Here is a 21,883-nt window from a genome sequence, read left to right as displayed (position 1 = left end):
GCTGTTTCAAGTCATTCAATTCTTGATTTCATTTGTAGATGCATTGTCCAAATGATCCCCTTGCCAGAAGCCTGTACATGCTTTCAATTGGGCAGAAGTGAGCACATTTCAGACAGTCCATTTCATCTGGGTAAATCATTATTTACCTGGGTAAATTGCTTTGAAAATTGTCCTCCACATGCATCAGATTACAAATCAAAAACCTGAAAAAGCCAAATTTAGCCATGTTGAAAGACCTACCTGTCCTCTATAGAAAAGTTTGACAACTCTGAAGATAAGACTGTCACCCACACACAGAGTGGGTGATTTTCCAAAGGATTTATGCACTTAAAACTGGATTTTACATGTTCAAGTGAGCTTTTGAAAATTGCAACTATATGTGCTATTTTTATTTGTACAAATCCTTTTGAAAATTATCCCCTTATATTTTAAAAGCAATACTACTACTTGCTATGTTTTATTATGGTCACAGTAATTTTAGTTAAATAATGTTTTAATTATGTAAAAATACAATACTTAGTTTCTATTTGTTGCTTATTTTCATGCTTACACAAAGCATGTGTCACAATAAATGATGAACAAGAAGCAAAAAAGTAATAAAATTATTTTTTTTTTGTAGGTATGGAAAAATTGTATCCACAAAGGCAATTCTTGACAAAAACACAAATCAGTGCAAAGGTATGTAAGAATATTTTCTCTGAATATAGTGGTTGTATACAGATTGGCTCAACTGATTTACTAGCAGTCTGCTGTTGATATCCAGTTTTTCAACTGTGCAATCAGCATAATGTACAGCACACTGTAAAACATATTTAATAATTGCAATGCATTGCTGAGTGGCCTTTCCAGTTACATTGTTCATTAATTTTTTTCATTAAAGAACAAAATGAAACTCACAAATACTAACAAATATCAAATTGCTTTGACAGGAAAGTAAATTACCTTATTACCATGTAACATTCTCTGATTCTGAATGATATCATCAGTGATGCAAATTGATTTCCTATGTAAAAATGAAAAACCCTTGGGAAACCTTTCTGCTGTAAAACCTTTTGCAGTCCTGACATTTTTTTCACTCTGCTACCGGGGAAGAAATTTTTAAACCACTCCTCTCAGTTTGGCCAGGGTCCACATAGTTTTATGTCCCTGATAGGAACAGGAGGCAGAGTATTAACCCTTTATATTGTACAGATTCTCAATTTTGGAAAAAAAGACCAAGAAAAGATTGATCTCAGCTCATAGCTAAGACTTTACCTTTGATCTTAGCCAAGCAAAGGATGCTGCCAAGAAAGGATATTCATGCTAGCATCCATAATACTACTCATCAAATCCTAACTGACATAGATTTTCCCTCATGTCAACCCCCCAGAAATGCATTTTTTCTCTCATGATGTAACTGACTACTTTATTCACTATCAGAATACTCTGTTACACTTCATTCTAAATGCTTACATCTAGAAATTTCAACTGTCAGAAACATTGTTAAGAAATGGAAGTTACATGTAACTGTTGAAGTCAAGGCAAGATCTGGAAGACCAAGAAAAGTCTCTGATAGAACTGCCCAAAAACTGGTCAGATCTGCAAAACAGAACCCACAGACAACTGGAAATGAACTGCTGAAAAGTTTAGCTGACACTGGAGTAGTTGTCCACAGGTCCATAGTACAGAGTTGCTTACACAGCAATGCTCTGAATGGGACAGTTGTCAAAAGGAAGTCTTTTCTATGATATCATCACAAAAGTCATCATCTAAAGTATGCAAAATAAAACCTTGATAAGTCTGAAACTTTTTAGGACACAGTGTTTTAGACTGATGAAATGAAAATTGAAATATTTGACTTTAACTGCACAAAATACTTTAATTTTAATTTCTTAATAATGTTTCTGGTAGTTAAAATGGCTAGCTAGAAATATTTACAGATTTTTTAAAGCCTTCCCTAGCTTTATAAGCATGATTTACAGTATCTTCATTTTCAAATGCTCAGATAGCTGCTTAGAGGATACCATAGTTGATGAAAGTAGACAAAACAAAAATCATAAACTGAAAGATTACAAGGGTATTTGTTCAACTATGGAATTGTCTTTACCTTACTAATTGAATACCTAATGAATCAATCAACTTTTTAGGTCTTATTAATACCTTTTTAAAATAAGCAGTAATGACTCAACTGAAATCGTGTCAAAACCTTTGCATATGCCATATTCACTGTTTTATTATTTTCAATCAGTTGAAATTAGGAAATAATTTTGCATTAAAATTGTAGAAAGAAGTCGAGTTTAACTTTGTACCATGTAGAGGTTGTGTCATCTTCTGTTCCTGTAGATATTCATAGAAATATACAATTTGACCAGGCGTGCTTAACTTTAACATACAACTTGATATAAATAGAGAGAGAAAAGCATTGTATTTCATTACCATAGCTGCCTATAGATACTGTAGCTCTGCAGATAAGTTTAGACTTCTGACTTCTAGGAACCTCTTTTAAAATTGTATTAACAATCTTCTGAGTGCAACATAGTTGAAATCCTTAAGTTCGGATTTAAACTGATGTTATCAATGGTTCATTATTTGTTAATAACCTTTTGCTCAATAAACATAATTTTCCTAAACATTAAAGGGTTTAGAACAAGACCAGAATCTCCAGGAGCTAGGCATTAGAACTTTGCCTTCTCCTTGTCCAGATTGTTATTCAGTAATATTATGAAAACCGCTCTCATGGGGCTGCTGATTTGGCTTGTGTAAGCATTCATACCACAAGGCTTGTAGGAGCTTGCACCAGTTCAGTATCAGATTTCAAATGCAAAGCTTGAGGCAAACTGTCCCTATCCCTAAATTGCCATTGACTGAGCTGTGGCTGACCACTGCTTTATTTTTGCTTCGGAAGCTTCCTTAGCATATAGAAGGTAGATTTCATCAGATGACAAGCGAATGCATCTTATCAACCCGTTTCTGTAGTTTGCATAGTTTTTGGAACACCGTCTTAGAGCAGGGCTTCACAAACTTGTCCTGGGGATCCCACAGCCAGTCAGATTTTCAGGATATCTGCAATGAATATGCATAAGATAACTTGTATATCATAGAGACTCAGTACATGCACATTTATCTCATGCATATTCATTGCAGATATCCTGAAAACCCGACTGGCTGAATATCGTCCGCATGATGGACTTTGCTGGAATACATTGTAGAAATAAATTGGTTGTGTAACCTTTTTATTTGAATTGATATATTGTGTACAATGAAATACCTAGTTTTCCTCTCGTTTGACATGAAATTGTAACTAAAATTGAATAAATTAAAAAACAGATATTGAATGATGATTATCAGGGTGATGCTGATGATGACGTAGCAGATCAAGAACCCCCAGTGTAATCAGTGTTTAATATGTACAACTTCACTTGTCCATGTATCTGTGGCCAAATAGATCATTGGCACAACAACATCTGGCTGGACCTTGATCATTCTTTGATCTTTAACATAAATTAGAATGGAATTCTGGAACTATTCTGTTGACAAAATACTTTCAGCAGAGCATCTAATATCAGGGGATTGCTCTTTGTGGGACCTGTGAAAGCCAAATGTATTGGCAGTAGAGAAGGAATGAAGGTTGTAAGCTATCATAGCAGTTACTGCATAATTTAGCTGTAATGAAACAAAGATAGATCAGTGATCAACAGAGTCTGCAGGCCAAAAAATATTGTGTTGTTTTGTTTCATTTCATTTGGGGGTGAAAATTCCATGTTGATTGGGGGAGGGTTCTTTTTTTTTTCTTTTTTATAGGTTTCAGAAAATAGTGCACACTAAAAAAACAGGGAAGGTCTATATTCAAACTCCATTTAGACGGCTAATGTAATAGTTATCTGTCTTAGAGACACTAAACCCCAATGTATTTTCATGGGAGGGATCCCATTATCATGGGGGAGTGTGGCCTCAATAGTGGAGCTACTCCCACAAAAACACATTGCTGCTCTTTAGCACGTTCTTTTGTCTTGCGACCAAACTCTGTGGGAGAAAAGAACGCAATGGCGGCCTCAACATCAAAGGACCACCATCACCTTAAAAGACAACTAGCCCCCCCCCCCAAAATGAAATGTCCCAGTAAAATGGGGAAGTTGAGCGGGGGTCATTTGCTCAGTGGCCCCCCTACTCACCCGCCCCAAAAGAGTATTAAATTACACATTGATGGCTCAGTGGCACCCTTTCCCCCGCCCCCAAAAGAGTTGTAAATAAAATACTTAATCCACGGCCCCCCCCCCCCCGCCTACCCAAGACCCCATCCCTCGAACCTTAGAAATGAGTATGAAATCCCTCAGTGAGGCTGGTGTGTCCCCTTCCACCCGTCCCGTTTGGCACCATTTTTCAAAATGGTACCGACCTGACCTTGCCCCGATCATGTGACTGGGGCAAGTACTGGGGATAGGACTTTGACCTCATGGTCTGGATCATTTCTAAGATTCAGGAAATGTGAAATGGGGATGGGAGGCCCCGTGCCGGACCACTTATTTTATTTAAAACTCATTTGGGGGGGGGGGGGGTGAATGAGCCAGGCCATGTGGCTGAAGTCTGATCCCCGGACCTTGCCTCAGTCACAGGGCGCTAACCAGGCCGGGTGTGAGGGGGCACCCTGGTCCCACCATGGGATCTCACACTCATTTTTAAGATTCATGGAGTGGGGGGGGGGGTGGGCTTTTAGGTGGGCAGGCTGCCTCAGACCTGAACCACTTATTTTATTTAAACTCTTTTGGGGAAGCCACTGAGCCACCAACAGGAGCAGATTGGCCTATTGGGGCTTCGGGCGTGCCCTGCTGGACTGGTCAGGGCAGTCATGTGACACTGGTGTTGCTCGCAGCTGTCCCATGTCTGCGAAGCCTCTGCAATTAACACCCGGACCCAGGGCAGTTGTTCTGGCAGAGCAAGAGCCTTCTTGTTTTCCTTTTTTTTTTGCTTTTCCTGCGTCTGCTGCTGTGGTTCCAGGGACCTCTGCTTCTCTCTTCTTATTTTGTTCCCCACAGCTGCGCCACAGTTCTATGGGCCTGCATTTTTTTTGGGTGCTTTTTCCTCAGTGTCGCTGATCTCTGTGGGCTTCTCTCCCTCCCCCCCCCCATCTCCGCAGCAGTGGAAACGCTCCTGCAGTCTTCCCTCACCCCATCCCTGTCTCTTTGCCAGGGGAGGCAGTCAGCAGACATCCCGCTGCTGCTTTACCATGGCTGAACACCACAGATTTCTGCCAACTCTGCCCCCCTTATATTGAGGCTTTGGCAAAAATTAACCCCACCCCCTGCATCGGGCCTTTCTGCTTACCTCTTCCCCCTATTAGGGCCATCAGCTTGTAGCCTGTCTGCGTCCTGCCTGCTCAAGGATTTCATTTCTATCAACTTCCAGGAGAAAGCTAAGTTACATAGAAAATGTTGTTCAGGGTAACGCTTTTGCTTAAAACTGCTGTAATTCTTCAAAGGGTTAAATGTAAAGATCTGACTAAAGTTCCATAACTGCTCAGCCTGAACTGCCCCTTTAAGGGCTTTCCTCAAATGGCAAGGCAGCGCCAGCTGAGCAAGTTCAGCAACTGTGAGAATAACTGAAAGGCATTTTTTTCTGTGAACATTCTGATCCACGGTTAGGACTAGAGGATCACGTTTATGGCAAAAAGAAATTTTTGGAGTCCCTATTACTTTATTTCAGACACTCCCTACTCACTACAAACTGAAGTGATCCATTTTGCTAAATCAGATTAAACTCATCTAGAGGCATTTGTAATGCTTAATGAGGAATCAATGATAGTGCGGAAACAGGCCTGAAATTTGGGCTATGGGCGTTTTCTTGGATGGGAAGTTAGGTAATTCTTTTCATAACTAAGAACCTTTTGACAAAGTAGAGTATTCCTGCAAAGAAAAGACAGGCCATGCTCTGGTGTCCATCAGATTGGATTATTGCACTGCCCTCTTTACTGGCCCCCTCTCTCCCCCTCATAAAAAAAAGCATTTAAACAGCCTGTAGTTGATGCATGTTTTTAACATGGCAAACACAGTTGTTTGTTTTTTTTTTCCCATCTAAGACATCTGTGAGAAATACAAAACAATTTCTGAACACCAGATTTTACCAAACTGATTTGTTCTATTATTGTTTCAAGACTGGATTACTGTAACAGTTTATCTAACTAGATAAATGAGGTTTGACCGACATGCCGAAAATGCGCAGTAGAGAGCAGCTCTACTGTGCATGTGCGGCGCAGAGCTCTGCAGGACGTCCTGCGCGTGCGCGGCCCAGAGACCTCTGGCTGACGTGCCCTGCCGCGTCGCGCGTTCTGTTTCTCCCTTCTCTGGCTGACATACGCTGCTGCCTTGCGCAATCTGTTTCTCTCTTCTGTGGCCCAAAATGACACCGCCGGCACCAGCACATGCATCCCTACCGTTCGACGCACTCTACACTACACAGGAAGGCCGGAAAAAAAAATGACAGCCGCAGCGCGGACCGGGATCTGTGCAAAGAATGAAGTTTATGCGCTGCTTCAGTCCCGTTCTCCCCCCCCCCCCCCCCCCCCCCCCGTGCGCATGCCCCAGGGTGATAGAGTCACTCCTGCGCGCGCTGCACATTCAAACTGCCGCGTCCTGTAAAACAAAATAGGAGGGAATTGAGAAGGGCTGAGGAAGAGGGAATGGGTTGTGGATTAGGTCACAGGGAAAAGAAAGGGAAGATGAGAGTGAATGGAGGGACAAGCAAAGAAAATATGAGTAAGTAAGTGGGAAGGCTCAGAAGTTTTGCTGAAGAGAAAAAAAGGAAGAGGAGGAGGGCTGAGGGAGAGGGAAGGGGTTGTGGATAAGGTGACAGGGGAAGGAAAGGGAAGATGAGAGGGGAGGGAAGATAAAGGGAAAAAAATATGACAGAGTAAGTGGAAAGGGTCAGAAGTTGTGTTGAAGAGAAAAAGAGTGAGTAGAGGAGGGCTGAGGAAGAGCGAAGGGGTTCTGGATAAGATGACAGGGGAAGGAAAGTGAAGATGAGAGGGGATGGAAGGACAAGGAAAGAAGATGTGAATGAGTAAGTGGGAAGGGTAAGAAGTTGTGCAGAAGAGAAAAAGAGGGCTGAGGGAGAGGGAAGGGATTATGGATGAGGTGGGAGGGGAAGGAAAGGGAAGATTAGAGGGGATGGAAGGAAAAGGGATGAGTGAGTAAGTGGGAAGGATAAGAAGTTGTGCAGAAGATAAATAGAGGGAGTGGAGGAGGACTGAGGGAGAGGGAAGGAATTGTGGATGAGGTGAGAGAGGAAGGAAAGGGAAGATGAGAGGGGATGGAAGGAAAAGGGATGAATGAGTAAGTGGGAAGGGTAAGAAGTGCAGAAGAGAAAGAGAGGGAGTGGAGGAGGGCTGAGGTAGAGGGAAGGGGTTGTGGATGAGGTGAGGGGATGGAGGGAAGAGGATATGAGTGAGTAAGTGGGAAGGGTAAGAAGTTGTGGAGAAGAGAGCGGTTCTGACCAACAGAATAGCGCCCATTTTAATAGGCCTAACGGCTTGTTGATACATAAGCTACAAATGGTACAAAAAGAAGCAGCTGCAGTCAAAATGGAGGAATAGTATTGCACCTTTGCAGAATTGCCTGCATTGGCTACCATTTGGTTTAGAGCCCAATTTAAGATTTTGACCCAGCTATATGCAGCATTACAGGCTCATGGCCATAATTTTCTTCAACATTGTCTGGTAGATTATTGTCCAGACCTGCTTTTACGCCCTGAACAGGAGGCATTATTACACATTCTGTTAATTAGGGAAGCTCATCTTTCTAGAACAGGTAATTGTATCCTTTTATGTGCATCAGCTGTATTCTGAAATTCCCATCACGCAGATATTCATAAGACTAAAGAATATACCTTGTTTCAGAAAAAGCTGAATTCCTGTTTTTTTTTATCCTATCTTTTAAAGGGTAGTTGCTAGTTTATGAAGTTTCTTTATGATTTCATTCTGTTTTGAGTTTGTTTTTTTTCTATTTACTTATTTGCATATATATTACTTAAGCTAGATTATGTTCTATTTAGGTTTATGTAATGCTATGTGATTATAGTGATGGTTTTATAATCTGTTTTTATTGTATTATATCTGTATTTTAATAGTGATGTATTACACTCTGAATATGATGGGAAAGCATGTAATTAAATAAAACATTATCTTATATTAGGTTATATTAGAATGCAGCAGCCAGAATAATCATGGAAGGTAATATTCAGAAGATTTCTCTGATCCTGGAGTCCTTGTATTGACTGATTTTGAGGGTGGTTTAAGATTTTTTGCCTAACTTTTAAGGCCTAGAAGAGAAAATGGGGCAAGCAGCACATTGCCTCAGAGAGAAACTTGGATGGTATATACTAGAGATGTGAATCGTGTGATCGATCGTCTTAACGATCGATTTCGGCTGGGGGGGGGAGGGAATCTTATCGTTGCGGTTTTGTTTTTTAAAATATCGTGTAAATCGTAAATCGGGGGAGGGCGGGAAAACCGGCACACTAAAACATCCCTAAAACCCGCCCCGACCCTTTAAAATAAATCCCCCACCCTCCCGAACCCCCCCAAAATGCCTTAAATTACCTGGGGTCTAGAGGGAGGGTCCCGGGATGATATTTTACTCTCGGGCCTCCGGTGCGTTGTAGAAATGGCACCGGCACTACCTTTGCCCTGTCATATGACAGCAGGGCAAAGGTAGCGCCGGCGCCATTTTGTTTTTTTGTCCCCCGACGTCAGGAGCGTAGGAGATCGCTCCCGGACCCCCGCTGGACCCCCAGGGACTTTTGGCCAGCTTGGGGGGGCCTCCTGACCCCCACAAGACTTGCCAAAAGTCCAGCGGGGGTCCGGGAACGACCTCCTAAACTCGAATCGTTTTGCCGTACGGCAAAATGGCGCCGGCCATACGGCAACACGATTCGACTGCAGGAGGTAGTTCCCGGACCCCCGCTGGACTTTTGGCAAGTCTTGTGGGGGTCAGGAGGCCCCCCCAAGCTGGCCAAAAGTCCCTGGGGGTCCAGCGGGGGTCCGGGAGCGATCTTCTGCGCTCTTGACGTCGGGGGACAGGAACCGAAATAGCGCCGGCGCCATTAACACAGACGTGGCCCGAGAGTGGAAGATCACACCGGGATCTCCCCACTGGACCCCAGGTAATTTAAAGCATTTTGGGGGGGTTCGGGAGGTTGGGGGATTTATTTTAAAGGGTCGGGGTGGGTTTTAGGGTTGTTTTAGTGTGCCGGTTTTTCCGCCCTCCCTCTTCCCCTCCCCCTTCCCCCGATTTACGATTTTTGATGATAAATCGGGGGAATTCCTATTGTATCGCGCTTCTAACGATTTTTGACGATTTAAAATATATCGGACGATATTTTAAATCGTCAAAAAACGATTCACATCCCTAGTATGTACCTGGATGAAATTTAAGGTAATTGTAAGGAGCTTTCCTGATTGAACTAACACCAAATAAAGCATATTTGACATCCATTAGGCCATGCAAATTTAGGGGTAGATTTTCAAAACTTACATGCGTGCATCCAAGTGTGCACATTACCCGACACGCACACATAGATGTGCAATTTTATAACATGTGCGTGCTGGCGCGTGCATGTTCTAAAATGATGGGTCAGCACGTGCAAGGGGGGGTCTAATTCTGCAAAATCATGTACGATGCATCGGGGCCTTCCCCAGTTCCCTCCCATTTCGCTCCAATTAAGGAGAGGACTGGAAGGGAATTTCCCAACCCCTTTCCCTAACCTCCCTTCCCCTATGCTGCCCTCCCCATCCCTATCCTAACTAGAGATGTGCATTTGTTTATCACGAATTAGGCAATTTCAACAAAATTGCCTAATTCGTTGTGGTTCGGGGGGACCTGAAACTTCAGGGAAAATTTGTTTTTCGGGTTAGTGTGGGGGGAGGGGCCCATTTATTAAAAAAAACCCCAAAAAACCACCCCAACCCTTCAATTTTACTTTCTTACACCCCCCCCCCCCACCATCCCGATCCCTCCCCAAGACTTACTAAAAGTCCCTGGTGGTCCAGCGGGGTCCCACGAGCGAACTCTCCCTCCATGCTGTTGGGCTGTCGGGCCTGCTATGACTCAAAATGGTGCTGATAGCCTTGCCCTTACGATGTCACAGGGGCTTGGTGCCATTGGTCAGCCCCTGGGGGGACTCCTGACCTCCCCAAGACTTGCCAAAAGTCCCTGGTGGTCCAGCGGGGTCCCGCGAGCGATCTCTCCCTCCATGCCGTCGGGCTGTCTGGCCTGCTATGACTCAAAATGGTGCCGATAGCCTTGCCCTTATGATGTCACTGGGGCTACAGGTGCCATTGGTCAGCCCCTGTCACGTGGTAGGACCATGTGACAGGGGCTGACCAATGGCACTGGTAGCCCCTGTGACATCGTAAGGGCAAGGCTATCGGTGCCATTTTGAATACTGGCAGCCGACGGCCCGAGTGCAGGAGATCGCTCCGGACCACCGCTGGACCACCAGCCCCTGTCCTACCATGTGACAGGGGCTGACCAATGGCACCGGTAGCCCCTGTGACATCATAAGGGCAAGGCTATCGGCACCATTTAGAGACATAGCAGGCCCGAAAGCATGGAGGGAGAGATCGCTCGCGGGACCCCGCTGGACCACCAGGACTTTTAGTAAGTCTTGAGGAGGGATAGGGATGGTGGGGGGATTATAAGAAAGTAAATGTGAAGGGTTGGTGTGGGGTTTTTTTCCGATTCGTTTTTTGTTTTTTTTTATTCGTTTTTCTGGTTTCGGGTTCGGGTTCCAGTTTCGTTTTTGGCGAAAAACAATCTGTGGGAAAACGAGTTTTCCCACGAAGCGCCCGAATCGAAACCCGACCTGAGCCAGAAAAACGAAGCTCATCTCTAATCCTAACTACCCCAGTTTTTTTTGTTTTACCTTTTGCTTCTGCCAAGGAGCAGGAGCAAGTTGTGCGCGCCAGCACCTCTAGCCCTGCCCCAGACCGTCCCACCCCACCCCCCCAGACCACCCCATTTCAAAGCCACAGAACTTACATGCATCCCGGGGTTTATGCGCGTGGCCGGGCCCATTATCAAAATCTACCCCTTAGATTGTGCCTCTTTATTTATGGAACTGTTTACCATTGGCTAAGACTTCCTTAGATTTTATACACTTCAGAGAGATAGTAAAGACCATTTTATTTAGGGAAATGTTCATTCAATAATAGGTAATATGGCTATCCAGATTGATAAACCATGAGGGAACTGAATAGTATGAACTGCTGTGTGGTCTTCTATGGGATGGATTGCCATGGTTACAAAGAAGGGCTTTTTTGTAGGATCTTCAATATGTCTGACTTGGGATACGATTTCTCTCATGGGCCTATGAGATTTGCAGTTGATGTTTACTGGCTGTTAGTTACAGTTGAGTTTGATAAAAATATGGTAGTAAATGATTGAGGGTATTTATTGGTCGATTATATTTGTTTCTGGTTCATGATCTTAGAGGTACGTTTATGCCCATTGTTTTAAACTTTATGTGTATGTAGGTTTTGTCTGATGTTATGGCATGTTGGATAGTTGAGTACATGTGTGGTTGGTTAGATGTCTTTTTTTTTTATGATTAGAATTGTTTTTACTATTAGAATTGTTTTTACATTTGTGGGTGGTTGTGTGGTTGATTGGGTAGTGGTAATATAGTGGAGTTTGTGTTGAGTTGTATATTATTATGTTTTCATAGCACCTGCCTGCTGGTTAGCACAGCTCAGGGGCACACTGGAGGGTGATCGGAGCCACATTCTGACCCAGGCTTTTGGTTTCTTTTTCCAGCAAGTGATAAGGGTAAAATATTTCAAGGCTTTTAGGCTTCCTGTAGAGGTTTTCTGCTTCTTACAATAAAAGGAACACACTGCAAAAATCAGCTGCTGTTCAAAAATAAGGCCTTTTACTGAATACTTGATTGAAGTTGAAAAGTCACAAAGGGTGTATTTTGGAATAGTGTACTTCAAAATAGAAATAAACTTCTAGAAGAATATCACAGAAAGTGTCACTGATAAATCTGAATTCCCTGGCAGTAGGTACTCTTTACAAAAGACCCTAACTGGGCTCCTCCCCAATGGTACCTGAAAAACAGGAGGCAAACTCCTTCCCAGTAGGAGTACACTTAAGTAGAAGTAAAGAAATGGCTAGGCTGAGGCTTTCCTGTAAGTAACAGCTTTATGGGATCTTCTCCCTGCAAGTTAATCTTCCCTCTGATTCACCTCAAAGAAAATCCACTTTTTCCAAAACAGTGGAAAAATCTCTCTTGGACAGATGAGAAGTATCAGACTGATTTCTCTCTTCTTTGAAACCTCTTCTGTGGTTGCTTAGAATAGCTCAGAAGCCAATCTTGGACCTCAAGACAAATCTCCCTGATCCTAAGGATCTAGGAATCCCAACCATAGGTCCACCAGCCATCCTTTTAGGATAGGAGACAGGCTGGAAGGAACTGAACTCAACTAAACTGGTCTCAAAGCAACCATGAGCCATGTGGGCTCCTGAGTTTTGTTAAACTACTCATTGCAGGAAGACCCTTCCCATTGGTCATTACACTCCTACTTTCTATGACCTCATCTACCCGTGTCCTTGGAGACACTGAAGTCAGTAGTAAGGGATACTTTGGTGACCCGCTTACATGTTTACTTTTTTATTTGATTGTAACTTGCTTGGACTGTTTGCAGTTAAATGAGAAATAAATTTAATAAAAGCAAATGAGCTCAGAAAAGCGCTCCTGGAGGATCAAGATGATGGAACTAAGAAGAGATGCACCAGGAACCTTTCTCTGCATACCTTTTTCTTCTATTACAATTTTCTTCCTCATACCTATAAGATGATGAAGAGAAAAGGGAAGCTCTGGGCTTGTCCTTTAGCTTCTTCTGGGACAACTCCTCTTTGGCAGATGAATATAGAAGGCTTCCTGGTGCAAATAGTCAATAATGTACCTGGAATGGAGTACGTGTCTGAAAAGGAACAAGCTACTTTCCAGCTGAATTTCGAAATAATGTTGAGTTCAGGCATTGCAGTGACTCCTGCTCCTCCAGTTCCTGGTGATCTTGGAGGGGAAACATTGTTTGCAGTGACACACAGAGACACATCGAGTGGTATGACCACTGAAGGAGTGGTTTCAATCCTCTATTCTGGGAACTCACAGCATTGATAGCTTTTGTGGGTAGATCAGTTTTGAAGTGCAGAGAGGAATGGCAGCTCAGGCTGTGGCTGAAGGTGATGTTGGGGTGAGTTCCAAATCTGGGGATAATTTTTCCATCTTTACTCACCAGTTTACTGAATAGACCCTTGCCTGAGAAGCCTGTCATTATCACTATGGAGTCCCCTATGGAACATGTTGGCATCTAGACAGAGCTATTTCCTCTTTCTGTATACTGACTGTGAGAATTCATAAGAAATTACATTCTAATGAAATTTCTTTGAACACACAGCTGGAGAGAGTCAGAAACTTGGAGAAGTTTGTGGATCATGTTACTGCTGTACAGACTGAGATTTTGTAATCAAATTCTGTGGCTTTAAGGAGGACTGAGAATATAGAGAATGCTTCCAAGTATTTAAATATGAGGGCTCTAAATTTTCCAAAGCTATCCCTGTATATCCCCATTGGGATTTTTAGGTGATTTTTTTTTTAACTGTTTATTTTAATATGTGATATCTTTTGAAGATTTTACAGCTTCCTTCTGAAGCTGTCCCTCCTATCTCTGAAGCTTTATTCCTGTTGCGTCTGTCGGTCTCAGACAGCTTTGCCCGACATGCCTCACCTCTATTTCAGCCTTCTCCACCAGCCTCGGGAGAATGGTGTCCATAGCGTCTCCTTGCTGCTCCCTCCGGCATCCCCGGAACGGCTTTGGCGCAGCGTCCCGCCATGTTGACCTGAGGCCTCCTAGGGTGAGCACACGCCTCACATCTTCTAGCAGTGTTGGTGCAAACCTCAGGGGCGTCCCCCTTGAGTGACGTCATTGCTTCCGACTACAAAAGGTTGCCCATTTGCTGACTCTCGCCGAGTTAGCAATGGATTGGATTCATTCCGGTCTGAAGCTGCTCTGCTGCTGCTGGAAGCTATCTTCATCCTCCGGGGTTCTACTAACTTGGGTACTCAGTCCTCGGGGGCCCTTTGCTTATTTCCAGGTGCCTATCCTGAATCCAGGTACTCGCTCCTCGACGGCTTGTGTGTCTATCCTGGTGCCTGCTACCAATTCTTCAACCTGCTGGAACACTACCTATCAGCTACAGAGAGTGAGTACAACTTCTCCCAGTCTGTCCATCTACAGTTCCTCATTGTCTATCTGCATCGGGCCCTACACCACCATTGTGGGACGGGTCTTCTCTGCCGAGGATCACAGACTGATTCTATCTAATCCATTCTCTACTGCCTCCTCTGGTGAACCATTCAAGCTGCATAATAAAGATATATTCTCTGTGTTTGTGCATCGGAGTCTAGCCTGGTGCTACAGTTCCCTACGGGGCTCCTCCCCATGGGAGTCACTATCACTGTTGCCCCTAAGAATCCACCAAACACCTCAATATCATAACAATTCCTACCAGCTTATGCTGGAGGACATGAAATTGATGGTCAAAAATCTTATGAACATTTTAGAAAGATATACTGATGCAGAAGAGTTATCTAGAGGAACTATTATTATTGCTTTTGCCTTTTCCCAAGATACTCTATAATGAAACTTTATTTTAGGACTACAGCATGTGTATTCTATGGTCAGAAGGTATGACATTTTGCTGACCTTTCTAGGATCATGTAGGCCTGAAGAAAAAAAATCTTGCTATGCATTCAGAGTGTTGGCCCTTGGGGCCTCTTTCATTATTCAGTTTCCTTGTATATGTATTTTGCAGTTGAATAATGTTAAATATATTTTCTTCACGCCTTCTCAATTGTGCCTTTTCTGAGATTTCAAGAAGTCTCCTTAAGGAACCTAATTGGCAATTTTGTATCTGCTTGTGTAATTTAACACTGCTATCCCCCTTTTATTACATTTCTTTTTACTTTCTTTTGTTCAAACTCAGAACTTTCCTGGTTCTCCTTTGATTCAGGGCTTTAAGGACTTATTATATATTTGAATTTGCTTTTGTGTGTTTTTCTTTTCCTAATTTGCTTCATCATGAAATCCTTTTTCTGTAGCAAGATATTTTGTTGTATATTTTGTAAATTTAATAAAAAAATAAAGTATGTGTAACCCTTAGTGAGGTTTTTAATCCCAAGGCCACACAAACATACTTACTATTCTTTGGGGCTGATCCAGCTAGCTGTTTTCTCCCATGCTTAACTCTTAATCCTGGGGGGAATTCATTTTATGGGGGAAAGCTCTCACTTATTGCCCGGATCATGGTGTCTTGCTTCCAGTATGTTTAGAATGTAGTTAGAGCGTAGTTACATCCAATGGGATGTGATGCTGGGACAAATCAACAGGACCAGGCTTGGGTGTTAAAGTAAAGTTTACTGATTTGATAATAATTAAATAAAAGTCCATTTGTCCATAAATAGTGAAGTTACATCTGACTGTTGATACATGAGCGATTTTCTCTCTTGGTAGGTGTCCTTTTGTTCAGGCATCTGGGTGGATCTCCCATGGTGATTTGACTTGTACAAAGTTCATTCAGTGGCTAACTCAGGAATCCTATTTGAGGGGTCCCCACTTCACAGCAAAAATCCTACCTTACTCCATCTCCTTCCTGGACACCCAGCCCATCCTGGTCCCTTGGATGGAGATCTGGTTGAGGTCTCCTAATCTTGGTCTTTCATCCTCAGTTGATATCTCTGGGGACTTATCTTGGGGAAAAGTAAAATGGGATCAGGCTACCTAAGCAATGCAATCCCTGGGGGGGATCCAAAAGCCTCCTGACTGTTCAGATTCAAAAACACTTCCAATGGAAAACTGACTATACCTTCACAGTCATCACTTTCTTTTTCCGCAGGATCTGTCACTGGTGCTTGTCCACCCAAGGGTTTAGAGTGGCTTCACAGGTCTTCAGTTCTCTGGACAAGAGCCCTTTCACCCCAAGAGGGTATCTGGCATCAAAATCTATCTCTCCTGTAAATTAGTGAAGAAAGGACCCTCTAGCAGGGAGTTCACGATGAGGATTGCTAAATGAAACTCCTTCTGGGTGAAGCTGGGAGGCCTCACCAGAGTATAAAACTTAAACACCCTTTCTGTTTGTTTATTTATTTATTTATTTATTTATTTGTTTGTTTGTTTGTTTTTATATACCGACAATCAAAAAAAAATATCACATCGGTTCCAAAGTTTCCCCGACTGAGCCCACAGAGTTCTAAAATGGCTGAGCTAATAGAATTGGGGCATCCAGTCCACACCCTCCAGGTGGGAGGGTCTGATGGGGGTGGAAGGTTCATGATATTAAAGTTTTATACAGGACTAGTGACATCTAGTGGTCAAGCTGTGGGAGTGCCACATATAATAAATAAATAAACTACTTAGATCAATCTCAGACCATTTCCTAGTAAAGTGGTACTAAGCCATCAGAATATTCATTAGTTCTGATGCAGTAAGATACACTGAGATTTTCCTCATGCTCAGTCCACTTAGCAAAAGTTCAAAGGATATGGAGAGTCAATGAAATGCCAATATTCAGTGCCATTTGTCTGACTAATAGGGTCCTTCATTAAAATGCATTATGGTGTTAACGCCATAATGCCTGCGTTAACACCATAAATCTATTGCATTGCGCGAATGCACATTTTTGATAGGGGCAGGATTGGGGAGGGGGTTGGGCAGGATTAATTAAATTGAAGAGCATTTTCGCACTGTTTGCTAGTGTATCACATGCTATCACACTTTTTAATACCGGAAACAACTATACCTTTTTTCCTGACATTAACCTGTGCAATGTGCCTGAAACGGCTGTAACGCAATTTGTGATAAAGATTTTGCTTAGGGAGAGAGAGAGAGAGACAGACTCTGGAGAGGCCTTCACAGTATTCAACTATATATATCACTATAGGAGGGCCAGCTATTACCTCACCCTAGCTTGATAGTACGCTGTTATAGCGTCCATCAAGTTAGGGTGAGAGAACATTGTAGAAATCTCAACATTGTGAGACTTTCCTCACTCCAAATGATGTCAAAAGTTCACTGAGGTGTACTGTTCTGTTTGTAAGTCTCACTCTGCATGTCAAACTGGCCCCAAAACCCTAAAGCACTACCAAAGCCTCATCTCAACTTATTAGCTGGCCCTCCAATAGCCAGACTGAGCACTTCACGAGCAGCAAAATGCAAGTATCACGGGATGCAAAATCTTTAACTCATGCCGTAATACACTACCTATGAGAAGTGCTAACATAGCACGTGGTGCGGTAATTTTAAAATTATCATAAACATGCCCCTTTTTCTTATTGCAGGTGTTTTCCATGCAAAATTACAGCATTTTGATGAATCTAGGCCTTTATTTGGGATTTGAAAATTCCTGCTAGCTGACTGCTTCTGAGTTACCTGGCTAGGTATTTAGCCATAATAAATCCTAACTGGTTAACTTGGAGGCATTCCAGGGCAGATTTAAGTTAACTGGATAACTTATCCAGCTAACACTGATGGTGCTGTAGAGCTGTCCTAAAGTTAACTGGATAACTATTTATAAGATAGCTGGGTATTTACAGCAGTGACCACACGCAGCTGAATATCCTGACAAAATTGGCTGCCTAAGTTGGCTATTTTCGCTGGCTGCACAGCAGCTGAAATGGACCCCTGAATCTTCTATCTACCTCTATGTGATGGATTTGCATATTGCTTAGTGATGAGAAACAAAATGGAATCCCTCTCCACTCACCTTCCTCTTTCAGTTAGTTGAAGGCTTAAATCAGGTCTTAAGTTACTGTAATTTCAGAAACCATCACAGTTTTATCACTGTTTGTTGCATTGCCATATATGCATCTTCTGTTTTTATGTGGGAGAACAAATACCACGAACAACTCCAATTGTATCCTTAACTCGGGTTTACTTTATTTCCAGAGCAGGTGCTTTCTGTAGAAAAGCTGAGAGAGATTTTATGTGGTTATTAAATACCATTGTTTCTATGGAAAAAAAAATAGATCAGATATATTTTACAGAAACAACGTAATTGCACAAAGCCAATAAGTCTTGACTGACTCATGCACACTTTCTGCTGTATACCTGCAGAAAGAAATGAGTCATATCATTCATAAAACAAAACTCCACAAAGCCTAAAGGAAAATGAACAAAAATTGAAAGACAGATGATTTTGATGAACAGGAGGAAATGAGGGATATTTGAAGAAACATAAAATGCAGTAGGGTAAGGCAAGAAATATTAGCTGGCAAAGGCAATACATTTTTAACTAGAAATTCTATGCCACATAAGAACATACAAAGTGCCATGCTGGGTCAGACTAATGGTCTATTGAGCCCAGCATCCTGTCTCTGACAGTGGCCAGTCTGGGTCACATGGAAATACCCAGCAGTTTCTAATTGGGAGATCCTTTCTATGGGGCTCACTCCTAGCACTAAGAGTTGGCATCTCCCACATCTACCTGGTTAATAATTATTATTTGAAACTGCCCTCTGTAAACTTGCCCAAACCTTTCTCAAACCTAACTACACTATTATTAAACCTTTGACTATATCCTCTTGCAACAAATTCCACAGCTTAATTGTGCGCTGCCTGAAAAAAAATGCTTTGTTAAATTTCTTTTTAAATGTGCTGTTTGTTACAGTTTTCTGGAGTAGCTCTAATAATATTTGAAGTAGTAAATAACCATTCCCTTTTAACTTGTTCTGCTTCTAAATCTCTATCATATCCCATTTTACTCGTCTCTCATCTAAGCTGAAGAGCCTTACCCTATTTAGCCTTACTTCATAAGGGAGCAGTTCCATCTCCTTTATCTTTTTTATTGCTCTGCTCTGTTAAACTCCTTCACTTAATCCATGCTTTGGTATTTGCTCTATAGGTATGGTCAATGTGCAGGATAAATAGATACAACTAGCATTCCATGCATTACTCCTCTTATTCAAACATACAAAATTCAACCAGTGTTAACGTAAATAGATATGCTACCAGCTGCTATTTATTTTAAAGTACCTTCTGTCCTGAATATCAAGCTATGGCAGAATTGTATTCATTAACTGTAAGGGTGCCACTTCTTGGTAAGTTTAGTCTGCTATAACATTTGTATGTGATTACTCGCATGGAGTAATAGCTTAGTGGTCAATCCTAAACCAGGGTTCAGTTCCCACTCAAGGATTGCTCAAGGCAAATTACCTCTCCCTCTAGAACAAATAAGTGCAGGAATAACCTTTTAAGTAGGCCACTGGTGCAATGGATAACGATTCTGACTATGGATCAGAAGACACTAGATACAACTCCTGGCTGGCTCGAGCTTTCCTTGTCATCTGCAACATTGCTGTTTAGAAGAAGATGATAAGAATAGTGAAAACAAGTCAAAGTATTTATTAAGATGATTCCCCTGTGGCTTTGGTGACAGCAGGCTGTGCTTTGAGTCCCAAGGAGCATGAGTTCAAGTCTGGGTTGGAGAAATAAGGAGGGATGCAGAAAGTAGATACTAGTGAAGGCTTTTAAGGGGGAACTGGATTCAAATAGCAACCAACGAGGACCCTGACTTTTACGGTTTGGGAAACAGATAAGCATAGGTATAAAATACATGGTGCAGCAGATACTAACATAAGTTTGTTGAGCAGACTGGATGGATCATTTGGTCCTTTTCTGCCATCATTTCTATGTTTTTATGTTTAAGATCATGAAATAAATATATGGGTTGTGAATTTATTTTGTAGTGAAGCAAAATCAGAAGAGTAGCACTAGATTATATTTATAATGTGAGAAATTATGGGCTTCTGGCTTTAGGAGAAGGACTAGAACCAGATCCCCGAATAGTAGCTGTTATGGAAGGAGATGTTTAGGGAAAAAGAAAAGAGAAAATATTTGTTATAGGAGAAAAACGGATATTTAGAGCTACCACAGACAGAGAAACCTGACAGCAGAAAAAGACCATATGGCCTATCCAGTCTGCTTAACCACATCAACTACTATGATCCATAATCCCTATTACTCCTTCAAATATGCCCTGGGCCCAAGAGATTTTCAGCAGCATGACTAGGCTTCTGAATATCCGCTCACAAATTGCTATTTAGCTGGATAAGTTATATCCAGCTAAGTTAGACTAGCACGTCCAACTTATCTGATTAACTTAACCAGATAGGAGTGAATATCGTTACCTATCTGGTTAAGATAACTGGATAAGTAGCACCACCCAGATCTACCCACTGCCCGCACACAATTTTTGCAGCTAAGAGTAGCCAGATAAGTGACTTATTGAGCTATCTAGCAGCCCTTGAACATAACCAAATATTCAGCAGCCCACTAGGTAGCCAGATAAGTTCATAGGAAATTAAGTGCACTTAATGTGGGTAAATGGATTTTGAAAATTGCTACAATAGTAGTTACATTTACATGTGTAACTCCTTTGGAAATTCATCTGTTAGTCTTCTAAAATTTGTTTGAAGTTTATCATACTTCCGATCCTATCTAATTCAATTTTCTGTGGTTCTACTCCTGGCCCATCTTTAGTGAATACAAAATAAAAATTATTTCTTTAGCTATTCCACTTTTTCTTCATCTGATTCTTACGATGCCACTTTTGCACTGCCTCCTATTGCTACCATATCTAAAAAGAAGCATCTCCCCATTTTACCATATTTGCTATTTTTTCTTCCATTTGCATCTTCGCTCTCCTGACTACTTTGCCAGCTTCTCTTTACTTTTCTAGATATTGCCACCTGTCATGCTCTTTTTGCATTCCCTTGTAGTTAATAGTACTCCATTAACAATTTCCATGCATCTGTCAGACATGCCTACAAATATCACACAAATACATTCATGATTTGTATTTGTTTCTGTCAGCTCTCAGAGTTGAGTATATTATCCCTAATCAAAGCTTCAAGTTCTTTAGCCTGCGAAAGCCTGGCATAAATCTTGGCTAGAGCAGTGCTTCAATTGCACAGTCCTCCATTACTTCTTATAGAAGACCTTTCAAATCTAAACTTTTTTTTCACCTATGGAAACAGGAAAATTAGCTGGAGCAAACCTTCCTCTTGTATTCTTTCGGGTATCACCATTTTTAAAGGGTCAAACCACATTTCTTGCTTAGGATCGTGATCCACATTCTTCGAAGCATGCTTTCATCTGTTGTAATATTCCCAATAACCCGTGCAGCATGTATACCTTCTCTCATCTTCAACTCTAGGCCTGAGTTTTTCTGTATTTATATATTTGCACCCTCTCTCACATACTCATTTAGTCACTCACACAGACACAAACCCTTCTACACATATCCACTAGGGATGTGAATCGGTACCAGACTTGTTTCCGGTATCGTGTTCGTAGAACCACCGCGGGAAACCTTCATTGCCTGTGGTTCTGAGCGCTTTTGTTTGGCTGTCCCGAGCCGAAGGAAAAAAAACCCCACCCAACCCTTTAAATATAATTATTTAGAATCCCCCACCCTCATGACCCCCCAAAAACTTTTCTAAAGTACCTGGTGGTCCAGCGGGAGTCCCGGGAGCAATCTCCTGCTCTCGGGCCGTTGGCTGCCAGTAAACAAAATGGCGCCAATGGCCCTTTGTACTTATCATGTGACAGGAGCTATCGGTGGCATTGGCCGGCCCCTGTCACATGGTAGGAGAAATGGACGGCCGGTGCCATCTTAAAAAATGGTGCGGACCATAAGACATGAGGCAAAATGGTTTTGCAAAGTGAAGATCCTTACAAACTTGAGGTTTTTTTTTAGGTGACAAAGTGATGGATAAGGGAGGTGCAATAGAAATTGCCTATTTGGACTTGAGGCTTTTGTCACTGTTTGCAAAGAAGACTGGTAAGTCTGCCAGC

General features: G+C 42.1%; 1 protein-coding gene across 1 annotated transcript in view; it reads left to right on the top strand.

Moving 5' to 3' along the window:
- RBMS3 (RNA binding motif single stranded interacting protein 3) overlaps positions 1–21,883 on the top strand; it is a 1,783,971-nt gene that overhangs the window by 519,229 nt on the left and 1,242,859 nt on the right. Inside the window, exon 3 of the mRNA XM_029589419.1 lies at positions 620–678. Coding sequence (XP_029445279.1) covers positions 620–678 — 59 coding nt within the window. The remainder of the gene's footprint in view (positions 1–619; positions 679–21,883) is intronic.

This window comes from Rhinatrema bivittatum, chromosome 2 (genome assembly GCF_901001135.1).
Source record: "Rhinatrema bivittatum chromosome 2, aRhiBiv1.1, whole genome shotgun sequence".
Taxonomy (NCBI): Eukaryota; Metazoa; Chordata; class Amphibia; order Gymnophiona; family Rhinatrematidae; genus Rhinatrema; species Rhinatrema bivittatum.
This window is presented reverse-complemented; position numbering and strand designations above follow the sequence as displayed.